Source organism: Dasypus novemcinctus, chromosome 7, assembly GCF_030445035.2.
Source record: "Dasypus novemcinctus isolate mDasNov1 chromosome 7, mDasNov1.1.hap2, whole genome shotgun sequence".
Lineage (NCBI taxonomy): Eukaryota > Metazoa > Chordata > Mammalia > Cingulata > Dasypodidae > Dasypus > Dasypus novemcinctus.
In genome coordinates this window covers 56,501,579-56,527,226 of record NC_080679.1, presented here as the reverse complement: position 1 = coordinate 56,527,226, position 25,648 = coordinate 56,501,579, and the positions used below count along the sequence as shown (strand labels likewise).

The window sequence follows — 25,648 nt, the reverse complement described above, 5'->3', positions numbered from 1 at the left end:
GTTAATTTGAGTGTATATGTTGAAAAGTGGCTAATGGGTGGTTTTTTTCTTTGCTCATTTGTGTGGAAGTTCTTCAAGTTTTATTCTTTGCCCCAGGGAAAAGTGGGGCAGGATGATTAGGGGGCTGTAAATGGCCAAGCCTAGCAGTGTACAGTGCAAAAATGATTTAACTGTTAATTATGGAAAAGTTTAAACATTTTAAAAATAGAATAATGAATCCCACTCACTCAGCTGTAACCATTATCAACTGGATGGACAATCTTGTTTAATCTATTTCCCTACCCATGCCACCTATTCCAGATTTTCAAAAATTAGGTTTATAGAGGTCTTTTTAATATATAATCTAATATACCCTTTTTATATCTACAGTTTAAGGCGTTTTCACATTATTATGTATGTGTTTAAGATATCGAATGTTTCTATCACTCCCAAAATTTCCCTCATGCCACTTTGTAGTCAATCTCCTTCCCCACCCAGAAACCATGACAACTACTATTGTAGTTGTCCCCATATTTTGCCTTTTCAGAAGGTCATATAAATGAATTCATATAACAATATTATGTAGTCTTTTGTGTCTGGCTTCTTTCACTTTAGAGATGCATCAGTGTTGTTGCATGTATCAGTAATTAGTTCCTTTTTATTGCTTGGTTGTATTCCATTTTGTTGATGTACCACAATTTATTTATCCATTCAGTAGGTGATGGACATTTGGATTGTTTCCTGTTTGGGGCTATTATGAGTTAAACAACTCTGAGCATTTGCACGCAGTTTTTTTGTTTGTTTTTTTTGTTTTTTTTTGTGGTTAGGTTTTTCATTTCTCTTAGGTAAAGACCTAAGTGCAGACTTGCTAGAGCATATGATAAGTGTATATTTATTTTTCTAAGAAACGGTCAAATTGTTTTCCAAAGTGGCTATATCATATCAATGTAAAAGTTTAAGCTAAACAAACTATCCAAATTTTTAAGAGTTTTAAATTTGTTTCTAATAAATCTTTGATCTAAAGTGCTTGGTTATTTTTGTTACTTGCAGTAAGACTCACTGAGGCAACTATCAAGACATCTTGCTCTCACTGTTGGCAAAATCCTGGCTAGTGATCTTTTGGACAGACCACAGTGCAGCCTTGCCAATGACGTGCTCTCAAAATCACAATGTGGCTGTGGGCCACAGCACAGTACAGCTGACTTGATGTTTGTAGCATGTTTGGATTTAGGAAAGTGAGGAATTAAATCATTCCATGTTTTACAAGATCGTAGATCCCAGAAGATTCGCTTTTCTGGTTAATGAAGCTGCCACTGAGGAAATGATCCTTATGTGTTGAGTTAAAATAGGTTCTTTTTAAATTAAAAAATGTCATTACTATTAAGTATTCTAGAAAGAAAGTATAAACAGTGGTATCCTAGCACATTATCCTTTGACTTTGGGGGGGGGGGTGTGTGTGAAATAATTTGATTTGTCAGTATTTCCAGATTCTTAAGAGTAATTTTCTTTAGTCCTCCAAGTTTTTGAAAGTCCTGCATTTAAGGCAATTACATATTTCAGTTTTACTGGGTAATTAAAGGCATTTTATTTAGTTTTTGATTTGGTGTGGTGTGGAATAGATTCAGACATATTCTTATCATCATATCATGTTCAGCTACCATTTATTGAGTACCCTCAGGTAATGAAACACTACGCTAGATCTCTATCTAGTGTGCTCCTCAAGTGGACAGATTAATTTAAAACTACTGAAACAACTTCCTAACAGACCAAGTACACAGCCTGCTGTAGCAAGGCGTGAGCATTATTTAAACCCTTAATGTAAATACGTCAGAACTTCTCTCTGCTAGTAACCAAATCTTGGCAATTTCAAAAGAAGACATTTATAGATTATAACTATCTTTGAAATTTGTATCACAACATACAGATAAACTATCAACCAAGTCTTAGATCTTATTTTATTTTCAGAGAAGGTCAAACAACTGCTTGATAATAATACTGTTGATGATTCCTAGAACTGGGAGAAAGTTCCAGTGAGACCTGAAATGACTCTTCCCCTAGGGATCAAACATCCTTGAAGTCTACCCACAGGGTGATTCCTTTTGGCTTTCTAATACTTGATGTGATTCTTTGTCATAGTTCCCCAGACTGAAAGATGGCCTTAGTCCCACAGTATATTTATTTGCACCAAATGTCATAGTCATTCAGGACATGTCTAGGATGTCCAATATATCTGTATCATAGGGTGATTATAAATCTTAGGCTAGATATCCAAGTCATCCTGAGGCCAGAGCTAGAAACTAGTGAAGGATATTCTATGCAGAGTTTGGAAGGGAATGTACCTTTGCTCAGACTCTGAATTTTTCACATATTGAGACTTTTCAGAGAGGGGAGGCAGAAACAATTCAGATCCTAAATATAGTAGTCTGGGACATAGTTGGAGAATAGAGTCCATTGCCAAGGTAGAAAGTGTACCTGCAGCTAGTAGTGTGGAAGTTGATAGCAGTTTGAAAGGGCTAAGAAAGCCATAGTAGAGCTCTGCTAACTTTGCAAGAGACAAGACTTAGTTGATGAGGTCCATGTTGCTCTTGAGCCAGAGAGTCAAGCCTCAGAGACTGAAGACTTTCTTCCTCAGGAATCCATGATAATAACTCACATCTAGGAGGGTTGAATTGTAATAGTTACAAACTGGGGTTGATGAGATGTAAGAAAGATATTCTTTAACTTCTCTCATCTTGCTTTTAAACCTTCATTCTCTGAATGATGGAAGGGCTTGAGCTTGCTAAAGTCATGTTTTTCCAGTTAAAAAGGTAGTTTTCTTTGAGCTATTATTCTCAGCATTTATCACTTCTTAAAGTTTCATTCACCATCCTTCTGCTTTTCTATATTAATCTGAAGCAGAGAGATATTTCTAGCTTCATGGCATTGCAGAGGGTTTACCTGGTCCTGACAGGCTTTTGGTTGAGATGGTTTGGTTTGCTTTGTCTCAGGGCATTTTCCTGACGCATCTGCTTTAATTTAGCTGGGTTCCCTTGTGACTGAGTGTTCTGTACTTTTAGCCACTGAAATATTGCTGGTTTCACACATTTTATGGGCATGTCAATAACCATGCCTTTATCTCCAGTTTGAGGTCTTTATACCCTGACATCCTCATCCAAACCCAGCAATCCAGCAGCCCACTCAACAAGATGTATTGCCCTGGGTGGCTTTTGGATGTTTTCTCAGAGACATTCTGGAAAGTTCAGAATCCAGTGTGGGATATTGTTAGTCTAGGAACGCTCTCAGTCATTGGCCCTTAACCACTCTAGCACAAAATTAGATATAGAACAACGTCAAGTGAAGGAGTTCTCTTGGAGCCTTCTGTTTCTCCATGCTCTACAGGAATCAAGGCACAAGCCCCCAATATTCTAGGATGCTCTTAAAAATATTCTTGGGTTTTTCTACTCCACCTCCCTCTGTTAGCCAGCTTTTGACCCCAAAAAAGGATCAAGAACACTTAGATATCATCTTTCACTTTCCAACTTCATTTCTTTCTCCCCTTCTCCAGCCCAGAAAAAAATATTCTCTTCTATCATATTCTAATTTCCTAGGTATGTTTCTCCCCCTATCTAGGGGCAATAAACCTTAACCTCCAGGTTTCATCTTAATTACCAAAAGTCTATGGGAAGAGAGAAAGGGGGGAATATTTCCCAACCAGGAAACAAATTCAGTGGCAAGTTTTAAAAAATATCCTCACATTACCTGGGCTTCTTTGTAGATTCCTCTGTCTTCCTGATTATCCATGCCCGATTCATCCTATCTCCTACGTACTGCTAATGTCTCCTTTAACCATTGTCACTACTGCCCCAATAGTAGGTAAGAGTGAGATTCTAGAGTCATACTACCTAAGTGTAAAACCTGGTTCTGCTATTCAATAGCTGTGTAAATTTAATGAAGTTCCTTAGTTTTCTGTGCTTCAGTTTCTTTACCTATAAAATGTGGGTAATAATTGCCCTATCTCTGTAGATGATATAATCATGTAAAGCCCTTTGAACAATGCTGTAATATAATAAGCTAATAAATGTTAGCTATTACTCTTCAAACCTTCATCATTTCCCCCTAGACTAGAAAAATAGATTTCTAATTGGTTTTCTTGTCCTCATTTCTACCCCTAGCTTCATTTATACTAATATGTAGAATTCAAGGAACTTGACAGTTGGATGGGAAAAAATACATCTTCATTTTAACTCTAATTAACTGAAATTTGGTATTTCTTTCCATTCTGAATAAAGGCTAGAAACCATATCTGCTACCATCTCATAATAGAAGTAACAAATGTTTCATATCAAATTTCAATTCTTATAGGTATCTCAAAATATCATCTATGCTCATTACTACTTTTAAATTATGGCTACTGCTCAACTCACTATTAGATGCTATTCATATCATTGAGTTTTGGTGCTTTCAGATTTCATTATGTCACACATTAAAAATAGTTTGATAATCATAGTTCAAGTTATTTGGTTCCCTTTGTAAACCAAATACATTTAAAAGCATTGTTATGAGATGGAATATATACGTTCATGAGACTTCAAAGGAAACCTTGACACAAAAGACGTTAAAACACCTTATTTAATTTAAAGTGGGTTTAAAATTTTTTACATCCAACCACATCACTCCATGCTAAAAATGTTTCACTAGCTTCTATCAGCAACAATATCAAGTCTAAACTCATTAAGAAGATATACAGAGCTCTGGGTTAACCCAACTGTATAGCATCTTGCCTGTCATTCCCAAGGCAGCAGCCCTCCAGCTCTTCAGACCTATTTGGAGACCAGAAAGGCATCATGCTCTTTCATCCCTCTACTCACGTGTACATGCCCTTTTTGTTCTACTTCTCCTCCTCTTCTTTCTCCTCCTTTGAAATGTCTTCTCTCCTCTTCTCTTTCATTTATTCTTTCTGCTTACTCAGACATCAAACCTTTATTCATTATTAAAGACATTGCTTCTGTCACATTGTCCTTTAGTTCTTCTGTGAACTCCCACTCTGGCTGTGGTGACTTTTCTCTCTTCTAACACAGTAGCCTGTGAAGATTATTTGTCTCATTTTATTAAAGTTGACTGCTTTATTTATCTGTTTTTGCTAGACTGTGAGTTCCTTAAAGGATTTATTCCTCTCCTCTCTATTCTCCACATTTCCTCAGCAGTGTCTAGGACTCGATGAAGAATAAAATCTGAGTTGAACAGAATCAGAGGAGACATTCTAAATCATTTTCATGCCCTCTTCTTCCTGTTACAGTGGAGGGATACATTATATATAGGGTGGGACTGGTCAACTAATGGAGTGGTTAAGGAGAAGCTTTGTGACTTTGAGGGAGGGATATATGTGATTTTTCTTCTTCTGGAGTCATGGAAGAAAGGATCTTCACCTCAGCAAAGGTGAGAGAGGTTGTCCTGGAAGTACTTGGTTATTGTGTTCAAAATGTCCCATGAAGTGAAGGGATTGAAATATGACCATAGCGGACTCTTAAAAATTTGGGTGGAATAAATGGACAAATATGGGTAGGTCTGCAACTGGTCCTTTCTGATTAAACAGAAACCCTATTATTGCCAACCATCCTACTGTTTTCTCATTCATTTGTACTGATTGTGGTTAAATTTCAAAACGTTCCTGATTTGACACTTAGCACTCTATATTATCATTAAACTCTAGAAAATGAGTTTTTGGATCTAAGGATTCCTGTAACTGTCAGGGTAAGTATCCATATTTCAAATCAGTGGGAACAAATAGACAGTAGTCTAAATTGCTGATAACTGTATAGTCATCTGAAGAAAAATAAATAGGAATCCTACCTCACACTTATGCCTATTTAGAATTCAGATGAATTAAAGATTTTAAATGTATATAACAAAACCATAGAAGCATTAGAAGAAACTGTAAGATGCATTTTAAAAGATGTCGTGGGAAAGGCTTTCTTAAATGTGACACAAAAACTAATGCCACACACACACACAAAACTAAAATATTTAACATCATGCAAATATTTTAAAAATCTGAATTAAAAAACAAAAAAATACAAAACTGACTCAAAGATAAATGAAAGTCTAGAAAGCAATAGTTGAATCTCTTATCAAAGACCAAGTGCTAATTTCTTAATTATATAGATAAAATTCACCAATAATCTAATAAAAAATAGTTAAGGGATAAGAGAAAATAGTTAATAGAAAAAGGAAACCCAGCTATCCTTAAACATGAAAAGGTGATTAAACTCACTCAGAGAGAAATGCAATTAAAATAGTTATCAGATACCACTTTTGACCTGTGAAAATGGAAATATGAATGATGAGAGTGTGGGGAAAATAGGTCATGTTATACATTGTTCATGGAAATATGCGACGGTTTGCTCGGTCGGTAGAGGTGGGGTCTGGCTGCGGACGAGGGGTCGGTCCAGCTCTGGACGAGGGGTCGGTTCCGCCCGCTTGGGACGAGGGGTCGGTCCCACTTGGGACGAGGGGTCGGTCCGGCAGCAGACGAGGGATCGGTCTCACAGGGGTTGCGCGGTTTGGCTGACGGGGTCGCCCGGCGAAGCCGGCGACGAAGGGGTCGCCCGGAGAAGCAGGCGACGAACTGGGGACAAGGGAGGCCAGGCCCTTGTCGGGGGCTCTCAGGACTGGAGGGCGCACGGCAGAAGAACTACCGCGGAGACAAGGTAAACACGCAAGTCCACTTTATTGAGGGAGAGGCAACAGTTTTATAGGGGCTGGGGAAGGCTGATTGGTCGAAGCCACGCCCTGTTCTGATTGGTTGCCGGCGAAAGGTCAGTGGGAGGTACTGGACAGGGGAGGGGTGGTGATTAGGGATTGGCTGTTGCTGTTGCTGGGGGAAGTGGCAGGGTTTAGTGATTGGTGGCTACTGTTGCTGGGGTAGAGGGCAGACTTGAGTTTCCCGCCCATGCCTGGCTGTTGCTGCTGTCGGGGGGAGGGAAAAGGGCAGACTGGATATTTCCGCCCTGCGCCTGCGCAGGGAGAAAGAAGGCATCATGTGGTGCTATCTGGGAGGAGGGGCGGCCACGGAAGCATGGCTGCCGAGAAGGGGAGACCCGAGGGCACTCTGCGCCCATGCCGAGCTTCCTTCAGGGGTGGCGGTGGGTCCGACCAGCCACCCTATTATGGGGGCAGCGGTTTGGAATTAGGCCTACTGCGGCTGCTCCCCCGCCAGGCCAGCAAACCACACTTCAGCCCGAGGGGTGACCGCAGAAATATAAATTAGTACAACCTCTACAGAGTACAATAGGCAATATCTCTTAAAATTAAAGATAACATGTCTGTTGACTTGGTCAAGAAAATTTTCTACACACACACACCATTTGGCTCCCTTCCTTCAGTTTACCCAGACTTTGTCATGTAAACTGTAGTAGCCACCTTGCAACCATAGAGACAACCTGAAGACAACACAAACACAAAGAGGATGGTGGAGTGAAGTGAAGGAAAGAACTAAGATCTTCCATCAAGTGATATTATTGTGCTACTGATCATACTGTGCCTAAACTGCCCTATCTCTAGACTTACATGTGATAAGTTTTTCTATTGTTTAAAACAATTGTTTTTTTCTGTTATTTACTACTGAAAGCATTCTGAATAAAGCAATATGTGTGAGTGTGTACATACACAGGTATGTACATGTATATATACATACATCTTTATTTAAATTTAAATGCTAAATCTATCATAATCTATATAACCATTTCCCTATTATTGGAATATGTTATTTCCAATCCTTTAAACTAATAAGTACCATTATGATTGTACATAAATGTTTGCATCTCTATTCTCATTAGATAAAATTTTAGAAGTAAAACCATTGTATAAAATTTTCAAGGATCTGGTTTTGTGGAAGAAGGCAAGTGATCAGGTCTTTTCTATTAATAATGTATACAGTATTCATTTCTCATCATCCTCTCTAAAAGCACTAAATATTAATAATAAAAATATTACATTTGTAGGGAAAAGTGTGATAATTTAAATTACATTTTTATTATTAGATTGACTGCTGTACTTTATTTAAAGGTTACATTTTTCTGGGGTTACTTATCAGATCAAAATCAGAAGAAAAGTTGTCAGGTATTTAGCTTTTAAGTTCAAGAGTCTAGGCACCAGGTATAAAATATAAAGAGTTACTAAATAGATTCAGGCAGCAGAACCTCTTCCTAGATCTTCTTACATAAAGATCCCATGAGCTGGGAATGGGAGAGAATTGATTGGGAAGAGAAAGGCTTCAGATATTGGTGTGTTTGGGTTCCCGTCCCTCTAGGACATCGGGGAGATGATTATCATCATAGAACTGATACCCATGATATCAGTGAGTTGTAGCTATAAAGAAGACATGGTAATACAATATGAGAGAGCTTGAGCTAAAACCCAAAGTCATACTTGCAACAATTAAAAAGTTATCTTTCTGCCCACCTTTCTGAGCTAATGACTGTGAAAAATTATACTGCATGTTTGTAATTCTCCCATCATGTATGCATTTGTTTTAGTCACTTAGCCATAAACCTCACTGAGCCACAATTTTCTCATTTTAAAAATGGAAATAATAATATCTATTATATATGATGTGCTTCTTTCTTGTAAATATACACTCAGGCTTTTTGTCCAAGATCCTATGGATGGTTTCTTCCTTGCCAAACTGAACAGAATATATAAGGGTCAAGCACACTAACCAAGTAATATGCCAGATAAGTCTTTGCCAGCACATAGGCGGCCAAATTCCAACTCTTGGCACAAATTCTGTCCTGAAATGACAGTACTCTCTTTGGACAGTACCAGGAATCTTTGGTCCAACATCTGGTTAAGCTGAGTGGGGCCTACTCTCCATAGTCTCCACACCTCAATCAACAAACAAGGCACTTTTATTGGCACTGACGGTGCAGGGCAACTTGCGTGAGCAGTCCACTTGGAGCACTTTGCTTCTGTCATGGGCATGCACCCTCGCCTACGTGTACAGAGGAACCTAGCTGAATCAGTCCTTTGCCACTTCCTTGGAATTCTATCTGACTGTGAGCTGTAAGGAAATTAAACTGACTGTAATACACAGGTCCTGGGAGAGTCTAGATTTCAGAACAATTACTGACTGCCAAGGCATACCTGTGAGTTGGGAGGATTCCCCTCATCTATTCTTCTTTGCTCTACTTCATACCATATAGTGCTTGCGAGTCAGTAGGCCTGGTTCAGAACCCAAGGTGATGTGGGTAGAATCCTTCACCTAGGATGCAGACTGCCACATAGTGCTGTTGCCTGAGTCGCCTGAGAAGTATGCAGCTTCTCGGAAGAGTTCTTGGAACTTGAAGACAAAGGTTTGCCTCAATGACTACCTGATGGTTCCACTTAACAGTTTGGATTTTCTCCCCCAGTCACTTCAGTTTGCTTAGTAAATTGGTATTTTTATGCTTGATTTCCACTTTCAGAATACTATCTCGGCATTAGCAGGATCCGATGTCATTATGGAGGCAAACTTTCTTGTATTGACATGTTTTGTTTTAGGCTGGTTGAGAGATAATGCCAAAATTCTGAGTTCCGTGGGAATAGAGCCAAGAGACGTTTGGCTTCTTAGTCAGAGTTCGTGTCCGTGGGAGCGGATCTGGGAAAGCATTGTGGAGGATGCGTGGCCAAAACCGCATAATCAAATTTTGTTTTGAATCGGGTTCTTCATAAGATGGTAATCACACACACATACACACAATACTTGTAGGAAAAAGTTTTCTTAATAGAATAATTTTGAATCGTTAGGAAAACAAAGGGCTTTATTAGTGTGTTAATCTGTTTTTTACATTTTTGTTTAAAGATACCTTTAAGATTAATTAAATTAAATAACTGTTGGCCCTTCTCAGAACTTTCCGACAGATCTTAAGATAAGAATCTGGGAATATGTTTTATATCTCTACAAGTTTATTCCAGTGATTAGGTATTTTGCCTACAATGGATATACAGAACTAATAAAAATGTTTATTAAAGTATATTTCTTTTCATAAGTAGTATATTTGTGTGCTTAATAAAATAAATGGAGCAGAAACAATACCATTATACTGTTAAAAACTTTTCTTTCTTAAAGTAATCCAAAACTGTAATTAATGAAAACTAAGTGTGCATGCCTTTGCCTCATTGCCAGGCTATATATTTCTGTTTCAGGAATATTTAGTGTAATGTCAAACCAAAGCTGAAGTGACCTATTCAAACTTTTATAAGCATAAGATTATTAGGGAGTTGTCTGTCATAATTATACATATATTTTACATTTTTCAGATAAAATGGGCAGCCTCATATGTAAAATCTTACTTCAAGAACATCCCGTAGCATATGTGACACTTGTTGGAATATTTTGATATATAATCCAGTACAATATATTTATATATTTTCTCTAGTGTTTTAAGTGCAACAAAGATAATCTTGCACTAAACCACATGTGATATGTAAAGTAAATGTTCTTCTTTTCTGAAGACTTTCTCTGCAAAATGTCATCTAGACATCTAGACATCTAGACATGAATGAACTAAATTTAGTACCATGTTGCATTGCTTGACCTCTTACACAGGAATGACTAAAAATGAGTATAGTTTACTTTGATATGTTTTGTAGTGTGTAAACTGGAACTGAGTGACCATGCAAATGAAATTTCCACACCATATGTCACATGGCAGGCAAGTCATGGCTTATACGTTACTTTTTACCCTTTGGTTTAATTTCTTAGTTATTTTATGTGACATTATTGATGTGGTTTATTCTGAAAGTCATTAATATCTTAAATGGATTCCTATAATGATACATTTTTTTATACTTCCCAGAGTTTTCTATCTTGGGTTCTGGTTTTCTATTCATCAAAATTCCCATTTGAAAAATTAGGAAGACAAATTACAGAGTTATTTGGGACTTTTCTTTTATCCCAAATAGAAACTCTCTATTTTAAGCTTTAATGCCCTATTCCCTATTCCCACCCCATCCTCTGGTAACCCATATTCTAGGTTCCCACTCTGTAAGTTTGCTTATTCTAATTATTTCATGTCAGTGAGATCACACAATATTTGTCCTTTTGGGTCTGGCTTATGTCACTCAACATGATGTCTTCTAGGTTCACCCATGTTGTCACATGTATCAGAACTTCATTCCTTTTTATGGCTGAATAATATTCCATTGCATATATATTCCACATTTTTAATAAGCACTATTGGAATGAATGATAAAACAAGTATAACTTACTTGATTTAGATTTCTATTCCTTATGCAATTAATATATAAATATAAATACTATGTTCTCTTGAACAAGTTATTTAATTTCTTTTAGCCTCAGGTCCCTCTATGAAATTGACATAGTAATAGTAGCTATCTTATAGCATTATGAAGGTAAAATTGGATCGTTGATGGGATATTCATTATTTTAATTATTTTTATTATACGTAATGTGGTGATTCTAATCACACACTAACACAGATTTCCCTGTATTGTCTATTTCTCCAAGAAAATCTCAAGATTGATAAAAGTTTTACTTAAATAGGTGTAAATTGTTACAATAATAGGATATTTTCCAGTATTGACTCATCCCTGCTAACAAACTGTGGCCCAGAAATTTTTGGTTTTTAGCTCTCCTACATTTTGTCTTTGAAATCATTCCACTTTCTCTGAACCCACCATCCACTCATTGTACTCTAGCATCCCAGTGTTGTAGTCTCAGTTCTTGAACTAATTTGCTATATGACTCTGGGCGAGCCTTTCTTTAGGCCTTGGTTCTGTCATTGTAAATGAGATCTTTTAAGATTATTTTCCAGCTCTTAGCTGCTTTGGTGCGACCCATTCCCTCTCTGTGTGGATGTGTTTCTACTTTGCCAATCATCTGCTCTCCATCCATCTTCTCATTCATATTAATCCTACTCTTTCTAATTAAAATAAAATGTAGCCATACAACCTTTCGCAAAACCTAATGTTGAATTCAGATAACAACATATAACAAAGAATAAACATTAAAATACATAGTTTCACTCTTATATTACGTCTTGGTCAATAATTATAACCAGAGCAATGAAGCATTATATCAAACTGCTATTAGTTCAAATCCAGCCCAGCCATTGAAGTACCTTTTACCTTCTCAGTTCCTCAGAGTCCTCTTCTGTAAAATGTGGGACACTAATGTCTCCCACACTGAGCATGTCAGATAAGAACCTGGAACAAATTTGGTGCTTCATAAATATTAGCATCTCATGCCCTCCTAACCCTGACACCCAGACATCAGGAACTCTGATAACTTCTTGTCAATTTTATTTTTGACATGTAAAAAGAGTATGAGTTCATAACTCTAAGAGCTGTTTATTTAGTCATCCAGTTTAATCTACCACAGACTTGCCAATTGGTGACTTGATGATCTTTAAGAAACATAGGATGTTTTGGTAAGTAATAAGTGTGTTAAGCATGTTAAGGGATGTAGGCTGGTTTGGTATTTATTTTCCTTTTCCTAAATTTAAATTGTTAATTGCCTAAAACTGATTAATTGGAAAGCAGGCCATTATAAATATATTTTATTACTTCATAAATAAGAATTTTATCTTAAGAAGAAAAAAGCACTATTCCTCCCAAGGGCTTATAAACCAGGGTTTAGGGATAAGATCTAAGAAGGCCCTGTATTCCCTGAAATTTATGTAAACTTGTAAGGTTGTTTTTGTTTTTTTTTTCTGGTGAGAGTGTCCCTAGTTTTTAACAAATTTCAAAAGAGTAAGTGACTGCCTAAAATTTGTATATCATGGTTTAAAGAACAAATGTGAAATGTTTGTTTTTATTTTTGGAATGGAAAAATTGAATTCTTATTTAGTTACTGTTAATGTCAAATTATTTGCCTTCTTATTTTAAGAAAATAAAATTCTATACAAAAAAAACCAACAAACAAAAAACACACAACTTGAATACAAAAAGGAATTATAGTTTGGAAGGTTTCTTTGTTTTTGTGTGTTTTCACTTAAATGGCCTTATGAGAAGTATGGGAAATATTGCAAAGCATTCAGAAGATTAAAACCGACATGCTGCATTGAACTTTCTGTGATGCTTTCTGAAAATCCTGGAGATTAGTGTTATGTATCACAAGTGAATATTCTTGGGGTGCTAAAATTGAAAGTGATGTGCCCTTAGACAAACTGGCAGAGTACCTTTGCCATTTCTAGGACTAGGCAAAATAGAAAAAGAACTGCCTAGGTGCTGACACTAGAGAGGTTGATCCTGATGCTTCTTTTCGTGGTCATGGGTTTCAAGAGGAGATTACCACATGGTAAGGTTGGTGCTCTGTTCCTGGGGCCCCTGGTAACTGTGACTGTGTCCTTGGAAACTGGTCATGTCCCTTCACCAGCAGTAGGCTCTATTGGTGGCCTCATACCATTGCCATAGTTGATGCCTGCCCCCATAGAGTCAGCCCCCTTGCAGCTTTGGCTTTGTCAGTGTTAAATACATCACTATTAAAATAAGAAAAATTACTCCACTTTGCTTGCATGAGTAGAAATTGCTATAATACCATTGAGAGTTAAATCTTACATTTATGAAAATTATAAATTATTTGTTTAGGAATCAAGACACCACCAATCATAAAAATTGGTGCCCCCAAAGCTTAGATAAATGTGTTGGTATCATTAAGTGCTGGGGATAAAAGATGTAGCTTTCCCGTGTCACGGTGGCTTCAGTAGAACTTGTAACTCTAGGACCATATACCCTTACCAACTGCAATGCATTTGGAAATTGAACCAATGAAAACATATAAATAGTTTTCAGGTCAAGATAAAGAGAAATGAAACAGATATGACCAATCCTTCCTTTTGTATGTGTAAAGCAATTTGACCAGGACCAACGTCAGCAGAAATTTCACTCATGAGAACTAGAGCAGCAGTTCTAAACAGTAGACTTTTACAATGAAGTAAAAATCAGAGCTCCAAAATTAACCCTTATATATCATAAAATATTTCTGTCTTTCAAAACGATGAAAACACTTGAATATCTTTTATATTGCATTTCTAAACATAAGTTATAAGAAATAATTTCACTTAGTCTCAAGAGTGTTGAATTTGATTAACAAAGCCTAATTTACAAAGAAGTAAATATATGCAGAAATATATTCATTATCAAATTATAAAATAAAATGAACAATTCTTGTTGAAATATGATCAGTTTATTCTGCCTTTAAAATAATGGAGTTAAATCATTTTGGTATGCTTAATATTTGTAAGTACTAAAAATATGGAACGTTGAGATTTGAATACAATGACAGTAAACCATTGAAATTTCACATTCATGTTATACAGCCATTATGATCCATAAGTGAATGCTAATAACGTAAAAAAATATAAAATGATTGTAATGTAATTATCTAACCTAACATCTAACATATGGATTTTTTAAAGTATTATTTAATCTGCTAATTTGCTCTGAAATATAAGCAATTGCTTTTCTCTGATACATGGCATGTCTTTTTACCTTAATACTTAATTTGAAATGTCCTTAGTGTAAAAATATACTAAAGTAAATAAAAAAGGAGACACTTATTTACAAAACAATATTGTATACACATTATATAAATGCAATTGTTTCAAAGTCTTTTTATACAATATTGAGAGAATCAGTCATTTCCATTATTTTATCATAAAAACTGCAGTATGGCAAAGGCAGGATGTAATTTTGAAATTTTGATGAAAATGAATACTTTTGGCTGCCTTTTACCATAATGCAGTTTCTCCAAGTATGCTACAGAATTGAAACCTGATCTCTAGAAAAATTATTTCTCTTTCATTGAAGAAAATCTATTCCCCATTTGAAGGTATATGAAAATACACCTGAAGAAAGGAGAAAATTATTAATTTGCTGAATGTTTATTTAACCTGATAACATCAGTCATTCAGCCTATTTTTTAGCACCATTGGCATGGATTGTTAGTGTACTATATCAATCTAATAGGAATGGAAACTTGTATATGGTACACCATCCCTATTTTGTAGAATTTCATCTTACCCAGTATATTATCATACAATAAAAATTCCAAATGTTTAAGGATGATTCAAATGATGGTACATAACAATCTTGCATTTCACCAATACTATATTAGATTTTTCTGTAAAATTAAGCAAAACTCTAAAGACATAGACTTTAAAGTGTACTCCTTTAATTCACCGGAACACAAGGAGAATTGCTTTCACTTACTTGTTTATGTTGTAATATATATGAGCATAAGTGTAATTTGATTTCCTTCTAGTTAAAAATTCTGGAAATCATAAACCTTTCATTGTATGATTTATTTTGATGGTTAAATGCCAACCATTGCGTATATGCTCTCTCTTAGTTCATGTACTGTAGCTTGTGCTTAAGTGGCTGTAGCATACTCTAGGCCTATAGCCTGTGGTACATAATTTCACAGTTTCAAAATTATTGAGGGGAAGGCCTTCCTTGATTTAGGAAGTTATGAACCTAATGTAAACCTCATGAGCACCCACAGCGGTCTACTACCATGGCTGGAATATTCCCATATATTATTTGTTCTTTGCTATTAAAATATAGCATATTAATTGGAGACATCTTGGTAGGAGTACAGCAAGGGCCTGCTGAGCCTCTGGGGTTTGCTTGGTGTACAAGATGAGTGTGAGGATATTTTTGTAAAAATACAAATTCACACTCTCCAGAGCAGTAATTAGCCTTGTATCTTTTGGGTGCAATAATCCAATCCCATCCAAAAGCTTCAAAATCCACGGTTAGAGGGTAACGACAGCATCGAGATTCTGTTGAGTGCTCATCACAGTCAAGACCAAAATCTCTTCTGGATCTTTTTGGTGTGTCTGTTACCTTGACCTCTAAAAAGGGATTCTGTATGAAAAGGAAAGAACAATCAGTAATATTAGTAGTCCCTGAAACACTTTTTATTCGATAAGATGTTATTAAAGAAGAAAAAAACTAGTTCATTTTGCCTTTTCCACATTTATTTTTAAAAGGCATAGCATTAAGGAAATTTACTTTATGAGGCTTGATTTTCCATAGGACTCAGAAGAATGGAATAGTAGTACAAATTCTCCTGAGGTCAAATCTATGTGTTTTTCATTTTTGCTTTTTCCAGATTGTTGACTACGTAGCATATAATAGATGCTCTGGAAGTATTTATGGGGAGGAAGGGAGGAAGGGAAGAGGGGTAGCAGAGAGAGGAGAGAGGAAGGGGGAGAAGGAGAAAGAAAAGAGAAAGTCCTTCTCTTCTGACTTGTTGGCTGACATATATTTGATGATTCCTGGTGGGATAAGATAGGCATCCAGTCTCCATTCCCTAGGTCTTTCCTCAGGGAATATTGGATATTAAAGCTAGAGCAAAATAAGCTATCTCCCAGCTCTTAAAAGAATGCAGTGGGAAAAGGAAGGTGTGATGGTGGTGGTGGTGGTATATGCATTGGTTTGGAAAGAGAAAATCCAAGAGAGGGAAAATGGATCTAGAAGATATAATGATGTTTCATTTATTCTTTCACAGAAAAAATGTTTCAATTCAGATATTTAAGCAATAATTTGCTAACCTTGTCCCTGCTCCAAACTTTTCATGCATTTTGAGACTGTTTACTTTTATATATCAAAATCTGAAGAATACATCATATTCACTTAAAAAGCTTTAAAAGCTTGGTCACGTTACCAACTTTGATCATTAAAATGTTGATCTATAAAAAAAGGAACACTTTCCTAAATTATAGTTTTATCTAGATCAAAACTTAAAATAGACCTAGAAGTTATCATTATTTAGATTGTCAAAAAAGAATAACAATAAAATTGAGCCATCAATAAAATTTTATATAACATATTCAAAGAAAAATTTGATGATTTAGAAAATTGTATAATATTTTTAAAATATATGTTTTCATTAGGACCAGATCTGACTGGCTACTGATTATATACTCCTCATAATCAAGACTATTTAAAAATTTTAAAAACATAATTGCAAATATAATCTTGTGCTTTAAATTATGTCAATATATGGAAGTGAAAAATATGGTCCTATTAAATACATTGTTTGATAATAGAAGTAAACAGAAGCCTAAATAAACCCAAAGAGTAATACTAACTCTGTAATAGTTTTTAGAATGCTTTTTATTAATTTTTATAACAGATAAGATACTGTCATCTGCTTGGCCTGTAATTAAATTAATTGGCATTCCCTAATAAATTCTTGCACAAGAATGAATAGTAAGGCAGCTCAGTAATAAGCTGGGTGGCAAAGGTTAACTAGCCTGGAAATTAACATTTTATTAGGGGTAATCCACAAGGTAATATACACAAACAGCCTGCGAATAATGAAATATTCATCATGAGGAACCCTAAATATAATATATTTAATAAAATACAAGCCTAAAATATGCTTAGTTAACTGCTATACCTAAAAACATTTTATTTTAATTGTACTTTTTAAAGCTTTTTTTTTCTGCTTTATACTAAACCAAAAAAATTTTCAACACATTTAGCACCCTTCTGGGGATTAAAAAAAAGTTTTTATTTGTTTGGGATTTACTAGACGTCACTATGAAGGGTTCATGTTTTTATTCATATAAAATAATATATCTTTCAATGAAGAGTAGTTTATATTTCCTTCCCAAGTCAAAAGAACTCCTTAAGAAGTTAAGGGTTATGGTGTAATTTTTTAAATCCTCTCACAAAGAGTATCAAGGGAGTGTTTCATAGTATATGAAATTGGATACCTACTTTTATTGGGTACAGTGCTGCCATTGGGGTAATATACCTTTGTCTGGCTTATAAGCATAGGAAATTGATACTTATTTTCCAGTATTATTCATTCACATTGTGAATAAAAATATAACAGTGCTGTTAGAATATTATTTTCACTTATCACTTACCAGTCCATCTTCTCCTGGTCCTGGGAAGGTTACAGCAAGATCATGACCATTCTCATCTAAAGCTTTGATTTCAATGCCTAAGTTGGATTCAGGTTGTTTGAGCCAATTTTGCAACACTGTCTTCACATCAATGCTCTGCCAAATACCAGTGCCTGGGTTCATGTCAAGTTTCAGAGATCGGATTCCAGTATACCTTGTACCATCTTTCATGGGTTTGATGAGTCTCAGGATTTGCACAAACACTGTTGTAGGAATCTTGACAGGTCTCAGATATATCCATAGTTGGGCCTTTACTACTTTATTGTATTGTATTTTAGAACTAAATTTAAAGAAGCAACATTTGGGTTCCCCTTCTACTTGCATCAGAAGATCAGCTGTATGTGAATTAAAAAAAAGAAAAGAGTTACTGAATTTATTTCCCGTAAAAAATTAACAAAAGCCCTCCATATTAATTGTTGAGCAATATTTTTTCACTGGTATTATGTATGCATACATAGTCTTTTAAAATTTAATACTATGTAAAAGCTCATTCATAACTCAGAAAATATAAAAGAAAACTATTCTAGCTTTTCAGAAATTTTTAGATATTTGATTTTTCTGCTATTTATGAGGAATCTACTCCTTTTCCAGAGACTTTTAGACTAAGGAAAATTCTATGAAGGATTGAACAGTGGCTGAAATTTTAAAATGATGATGATTAGGGAGAACAAGAGACACCGTGGAGGAACATCCACTTAGAATTCTTTGGGAATCTGAGTAGTTACACTCACTGAGCAGCTGTACCAATCAGTCTGGAAGAAGGAACCCTTCCCCCAGGCCTGAATTACCTGGGGACAAGACACTCTCTACAATTTACTGAGCCTTGAGAATTAGTAGTAAATATAGTACATCTATTATGTTTTGGATCCAGAATAGCCTTTTAAAAGAACAAAACTAAGCAGATAATTATCACAAAAATTTAGATGCTGTTTCAGGATATCTCAAAAGTTAGAAAGTATCGTCTTTAGGGCCAGACTGTCATTGTAAGCACAGGCACTAGCAATTTCTTTCCTTTTTAGTTTTCCAAAATTGGATGTATTTTGATCCAGCTATCTGATCACAGGATCTTAAAGGAAAATTATTTGTTGCATTGTAACATGATTATTTAATAAGGAAAACAATATTTTGAAATGTTTCGAGCCTTCGGTTTCGAGTATATAAAGCACTGTATAAAGCAAGATCATAGACACATGGCACCAGATTTCTCTGTTAACATGCCTGTCTCCCTTTCCTTGAGAAAGTACTCTTTGAACTGTTGCAAAAGGAATGGTATTGAAATATATTATCTCCCAAGTAATAGTCTTCCCTTCCATAGAGAATAAAATAGTATTTTAGAAGGTTAGCAAGCAAGGTGCCTGCCTGGTAATATGTAGACCAGGTGGTCTCAGCAATACCACCGTGGTCAAGGTGCAAGTAGGACTTTGTGAACCATAATTCACCCAATTAAAATGTTATTTCTCAGGCATTTTCTGATAATTAGCTCATGATTACCATTATGCTATGCTTAACTTCATCGTTGCTTTCATTGATACACAAAATCTTTTAAATATTTTCTCATCCACTTCAGTGTAATAGCTTTCAAAATTAAATATTTTTAATTTGTGAAGAACATAGAAACAGAGTTTTAAATAGCATGCCTCTTTAGGTATATAACCATGCTTTAGGTAGATTTAAACATGGAACAAATTTCTTCCTTTTTCTATTATTAGTGAAAAAACTTATTATTATAAATGCAAATTTTCAACAATCAAATGCAATTATAAATTTTCCATGTAATTTGTAAATATTGCTTGTAGTTTCTCCCAGTCATTGCCCTGGTGGCATTTAGGTGTGAAAGCATAATCATGATATATTTGTCATATTAAACTAAATAACTTTAATTCTGTAGAAGCATTTTAATTTTTAGCTTTTTAGTTCTATGAGGAAATAAATCATGCAGCAGCTTTCAGTCTCATTATTATATTTCTCATGAAATTTTGAAAAAAGAAACTCTTTTCCCTCCTACTTACATACACGCCAACAGCTTGTTAAAAGAGCCTGAAAATAGATCTGTTTCTCATAAACACTAGAACAACAGTCAGCAGAATTGTTGATGTACACTAACAGGACTACTTACACTCGGTAGGCATAGTAATAATTGTTTCCGTTCTAGCGTGATAATCATCATCTTCCAAAGAACCATCACTGCTGTCATCTCTCTGGACGTCATACTGATCAATCAGTTCCCGGAGTGGAGGAGCTTTGGGTAGAAGTTGTCTTATAACATCTTTGCTGATGTTAGGAGCAGTTTCCAGGCGAAGTTTACTGAGGATTTGAATTTTTATGGCTTCTATTCTTGAAGATTTAGTGTTTTGTCTCCAAGTACATGCATTACACAGTCCCTCTTTTTCCACATTTTCTTTTTGCTCGCTGTTCTCATTTAGATCCACCGGACCGGCAACAATCAGCATAAACAGGTAAATATAAACATATACTTGCAGTTTTTGCATGATTTCTAAAATCAATGCAATCTTTCCCCTTGTTCTTCTTGTTTGCTTTTACTTTTCTTTTGCTTTTGAGTAATGCCAAACAAAATCTTAATGCATGTACAGTCTGAGAGACAACTTGCCACACCAGCGAATCTTTTATACTGTATTCCAAGTGGCTTTTTATATTCCAACTTTGATGAGACAAGTGTCGTCAGGATCTATGATTGGCTCTTGCTCCACAATGAATCTCGCTGTCAGAGGTTAAAACCCTGTCTGTCACAAGTCACCAAACAGTATTTTGTTACAGTCAAGGGTGAGCTGATTCATTTGACTTCTTCATGAAAGAAATAAATCTACAAATAATGCAAGATATATGTGATATTTGAAAAGTTAAAGCCCAAGTTAACAATAATATAAACCACACTTAAATCTTATTAATCTCTACATATATAACTCTTAGGTTATAATTTAAATAAGTGAATTTTAATTTATACTTCATACTTAAAATATGAAAGCTATTCTCTCAAAAATTGAAATGATTTTTTTATATTATCTAGGCAAGCATTTGAAGTATTATTTTGTATTAACTTATCTTTTGTCTCAAATTATTTTTAGTGCTATATAAGTAGGGAAATATAAATTTAAATTACATAACAGAAAAGAAGAGTTAAGATTGTGATACTAGTAAAAGATTTTCAGCTATACTTTAAGAAGCATGTTTTCCTGACTAATTCATAGTACATATTTAAAATCAATATTTTATTTTAATGCTTTATTGTAAATGAAATTATTTGTAAGTAGCTTAATGTCTATTATTGATATGAAAATTATGTTTGGTTTTTGACTGGTTATTATTATGTTCTTTTGTATGCTAAAGATACAAATTAATGTATATCTCTTGGAAGTGTTCATTATTGTTTAATTCTAAGCAGATAATGGCAGCTAGTGGAAAAGGATCTGAACTTAGAAGCAAATGATGTGACTTTTATGACTGGCGGTGCAGCACTTATTACAGTTTGCCTAAAATTTCCAGTGCTAACCCTAAAATGTAAAAATATCAGAATAATATGAGCACATAAAGAGAAAGTGAACCATAATTGAGAGGTGCCATTTTTAAAAATTGTTTCCCCAACACTGTGATAGGTTTGTACCCCTTTGCCAGTTTCTCATTTTGACCAGAGGGCAGACACCTGGCAGGGATTTGGGGCAAGGTCTGGGAGCAGAGAATAGAGCTTTTTGTTCTCTAAATTTAAGTGGTCTCTGTAGGGATCAAACTCTCAACCTTAGCTTTGGGAGCCACAAGATCTAATCAAATGAACGATTAAAGAGCTAAACAAACAGCCAGCAAAAAGGAGAAGCTGTTTCCAGGCCAAAGGAGATTTCTTCTCCCTATTCCATTTTAAGAAGCTAAGGACTCCTTGGAGAGATAATCCATTTTTTTTTTTTCCCCAAGAGAATGCAGTAGCTCATATCAAATATTTATTTTTTAGGTCACTACCACTGTTGCTCATTGTACACTAATTTACTGCCTCAGTGCACTAAAATGCAACTCAGTAGCCTGAAAAGTTAATGCATTTTCATCATATTCTTAAGAGGTATCTACATCTCTTGAGAAAAAATGGCCTTACATAATGCATTGGATTTGCCCATCGTTAAAGATTAGGAAAACCAGACACAAACCAGATGCCCTGAGGGATGTCAGATACTCTTGTTGTGGGACAATACACATCAGGCTTATAAAGTTTGGTTTGTTTGGTAATTTCGTTTTTCAATGCATATGTCTTTGAAATTTTATAATCGTTGTAGCATAGGCTTCTATACACTTCTGAGTAGGTCAAAGCATTTTGTTTTCACCTGGTTAGAATTTCATAGCAGTTAAGAACTCAGGCTCTGGAGTCAGTTGAATCTGGGTTCACCTCTCAACTTTGCTACTTCCTAACTGCATGATAATGGGTGAGATATTTAACTTCTCTTATCTTTCGTTTTCTCACAGGATTTGGAGAAGATGTAATTTAATGGGGCATGCAAATTGTTGAATATAGTACCTATTATATAGCAACATAGATAACTGGTACTTGAGTGCTTAGTCTTTGTTTCATGCAGAAGGATTTGAGAATGTGCTTAAAATATCCTGCACAGGAGCTAAAGCTGCTTCAGGTTATAGCCACCAATTGATTATCATAGCCTTACTCACTAGGCTTCTAAGGCAAGTAAAATTTTCTAAGGCAGTCCTGTTACAAGGCATGTTTAAGTTTTCTTTATTCTTATCACGTAACTTGAATGAAGTAAACCAAGGTTATAATTTTCACATATTTGATCGATTTTTCTAAAGATCATTATTAAATGAGCCAAGAGTTATTTGAGAGATTCCAAGAACATTTATTCCTCCTTGCGTGGGAATGATTGCAACGAGGTAAGGCCCCAAAGCAGGATGGTTCACCAGCTATGGGACCTTTCACTGTGGTCTGTCTGCTGGCTGCTCTCTTATAAAGGAGACCCAACAGTGTGTCTTTAAGATGAGCAGAGAAAAGTTCCTTTTAGATGACAGGGAGAACTAGGTCTTTCAACTTTTTTGCTTTGTATTAAATTTTCCATATTTAAAGATGGTTTCCCATGGGAGTGAGAATTTAGGCAGCCAATGCAGCACCTTGCAGACCAAGGCAGGACTTGTATTTTTCTTTTCCCTCTTCTTTGTTGTACTGGGTGGGCCACTGTGGACCTTGTATTTTCTGGAACCATCAGTAAGGGGGCAAACTTCTCTCATCTTTGTCTATTACAAATTACAGGGGTTGTTATGAAATAATTTTGAGGATATAAATCATATTTTCCAAAAACGTTTATCTTTTTACCCTTTGCAGTCTGGGAACTACTGAGGGCACTAACATAAAGACTTATTAGAAGTTTAGTGGTGTGTCCAAAAACGGAGGGGAAGAGACTAGGAATAAGATAAGAATTGATCATGAAGAATTCAAACTCTGTTATGGAAAAAAAAAAAAAACCCACAAAGTTGTATTTTAGTTGATCACTTGCTGTTTCCTTAAAATTTCTTTTTAGTATCACCCCATTCTGATTATATTTAAGTCCAGGGAAAAAATATTGTATTTTCCAACTCACATAGTATCATGAGAAGGTAGTCATTCCTCATTGACAAAATATGATTATCATGCTTTCAATAGATTATAGAACAACACAACAAAAATGGAATTCTTGAGGTAAGGAGCAAGAGTATAGAAATAGAAGACAGGAGACCTGGAATATAGTTCCATTCTTTGCTGCTGACATTTTATGTGACCTTAGCAAAGCCTTCGTTTATGAATGTATATATGTATGTATGTAATCATTTATTATTTTATTAAATTATGGCATCGCCATAACATCAACATTATCTGTGCTAGATTATTACGTACCTGTGTTAGATTCTGAGGATAAAATAATGCATAAGACACAGTCAGTTACTTTTTCTGAAACTGAAAGTCTAGCTTCTACATATGAAATGAGGAAATTTGATTAGGTGTGCCCTTTCTGTTGGCAGTGTATCTCCTAAAGCCATAGTTCTCAAACTTTTTGGTCTCATCTCAGGATTCCTTTACACACTTAAAAATCATTGAGGATTTCCAAAAGCTTCTGTTTATATGGGCCATGTGTATTTTATATTATAAATTTAAATTGAGAAATTTAAAAATACAGGCATACACAAGCATACAGTCCATTTACTGAGAGTGACGCTGCCATCACATATTATGAAGCCTCTGGAAAAGTCCATTGTATAGTCAAGAAACAATGAGAGTGAGAAAGGCAGAAATCATTGCCTGTATATACTATTATTATCATAATACTATATATATTATTATTATTATCTAAAAATAGGTTTTATTTCACAGACCCTCTGCAAGGGTCTCAGGAACCCTCCAGAATCCCTGGACAACACTTTGAGAACCATTGCCCCAATCTAATAGTTTTTAAACTATTCAACTGAATATTTTCCCACTAACCATAGCTTTACTTTTAATGAGACATCAAATATTACCATTTAAAACATGGTGTATTTATTTAATAACATAATTATTGTCAAAAGCATAAATAAAAATGTTGTATTATAATCACCAACCACAAACTTGTAGGTTCTCTAGAGGACATTTGTAGAACATTTATCAATTCTAGGGTATAGACTGAAATCTGTGGTCTTGAGAGACTTGAGAGACTTCATGATCAGGTCAGTCTTGAGATGATAATGTTGACATTATGGTGATACCTCAGAATATATAAAGTTATAATTCAGCTAATTTATGTTTCCATTGAAAAAGATACTAGACTCCGAAACTTTGTGTTAAAATTGTATAAATTCTGTCCTACTCTATTATTACAGTACAATTGGGGTTTTTTTTGTTTTTGTTTTTGTTTTTATTTCTCTCCCTTTCCCTGCTCCCCCCCAGTTGTCTGCTCTCTGTGTCCATTCGCTGTGTGTTCTTCTGTGTCCACTTGTATTCTTGTCAGTGGCACCTGGAATCTGTGTCTCTTTTTTTTGTTGTATCATCTTGCTGTATCAGCTCTCCTTGTGTGTGGTGCCACTCCTGGGCAGGCTGCACTTTTTTTGCACTGGGCGACTCTCCTTACGGGGCACACTCCATGCACATGGGGCTCCCCTACACGATGGACACCCCTGTATGACACGACACTCCTAGTACACATCAGCACTGCATGTGGGCCAGCTCACCACACAGGTCAGAAGGCCCTGGGTTTGAACCCTGGACTTCCCATGTGGTAGGCGGATGCTCTATCCATTGAGCCAAATCCACTTCCCCAATTGTTTTTCAATTATTTCTTTACTGTCCTCCCTATCTCTACTCATCCACCCCCCAGATAGATTATAAACTCTTTGAGAACAGGAAATTATTTTGTTCATTTTTATCTTTCTAGCTCTTAGTCTAGTACCAGATACATAATTAGGTGGGCAAAAGGTGTTTATTGAATAACTGAACTATTAAAAATAAACTAATGAAATAATCTTAAATTTAAGAAATTTCAACCTTCTAATTTTCAGTAAGTATAATTAGTATTTACCTACTGAAACCATTGACAACCTTGGTTTACTTTATTCAACATATGTAAGAATAATGAGATGCTTAAATATGCCTGGTAACAGGACTAAGTGACTGGTTTTGTTTTTAGTTTACTCTGACTATAGTCATAGCATTTCTACTGGATTCCCTCTTTGAACTGGCAGTGGAGACTGGTGTTACAGGTCCCTGTGTTCTTGCCACTTCCAGTAGTTCTCTGGTAGAGCACTAAGCACTTTGAGCC

At 35.5% G+C, this 25,648-nt stretch overlaps 1 protein-coding gene across 1 annotated transcript; it reads right to left on the bottom strand.

Moving 5' to 3' along the window:
- Window positions 1-14,124: 14,124 nt before the first annotated feature.
- Window positions 14,125-20,510, bottom strand: MSTN (myostatin). The gene is made up of 3 exons (XM_004452544.4): window positions 19,996-20,510; window positions 17,841-18,214; window positions 14,125-15,825 (listed from the first exon to the last, which is right to left on the bottom strand). Exons 1-3 carry the CDS (start codon window positions 20,366-20,368, stop codon window positions 15,445-15,447), a joined length of 1,128 nt encoding a protein of 375 aa, XP_004452601.1. The 5' UTR covers window positions 20,369-20,510; the 3' UTR covers window positions 14,125-15,444.
- Window positions 20,511-25,648: the final 5,138 nt, after the last annotated feature.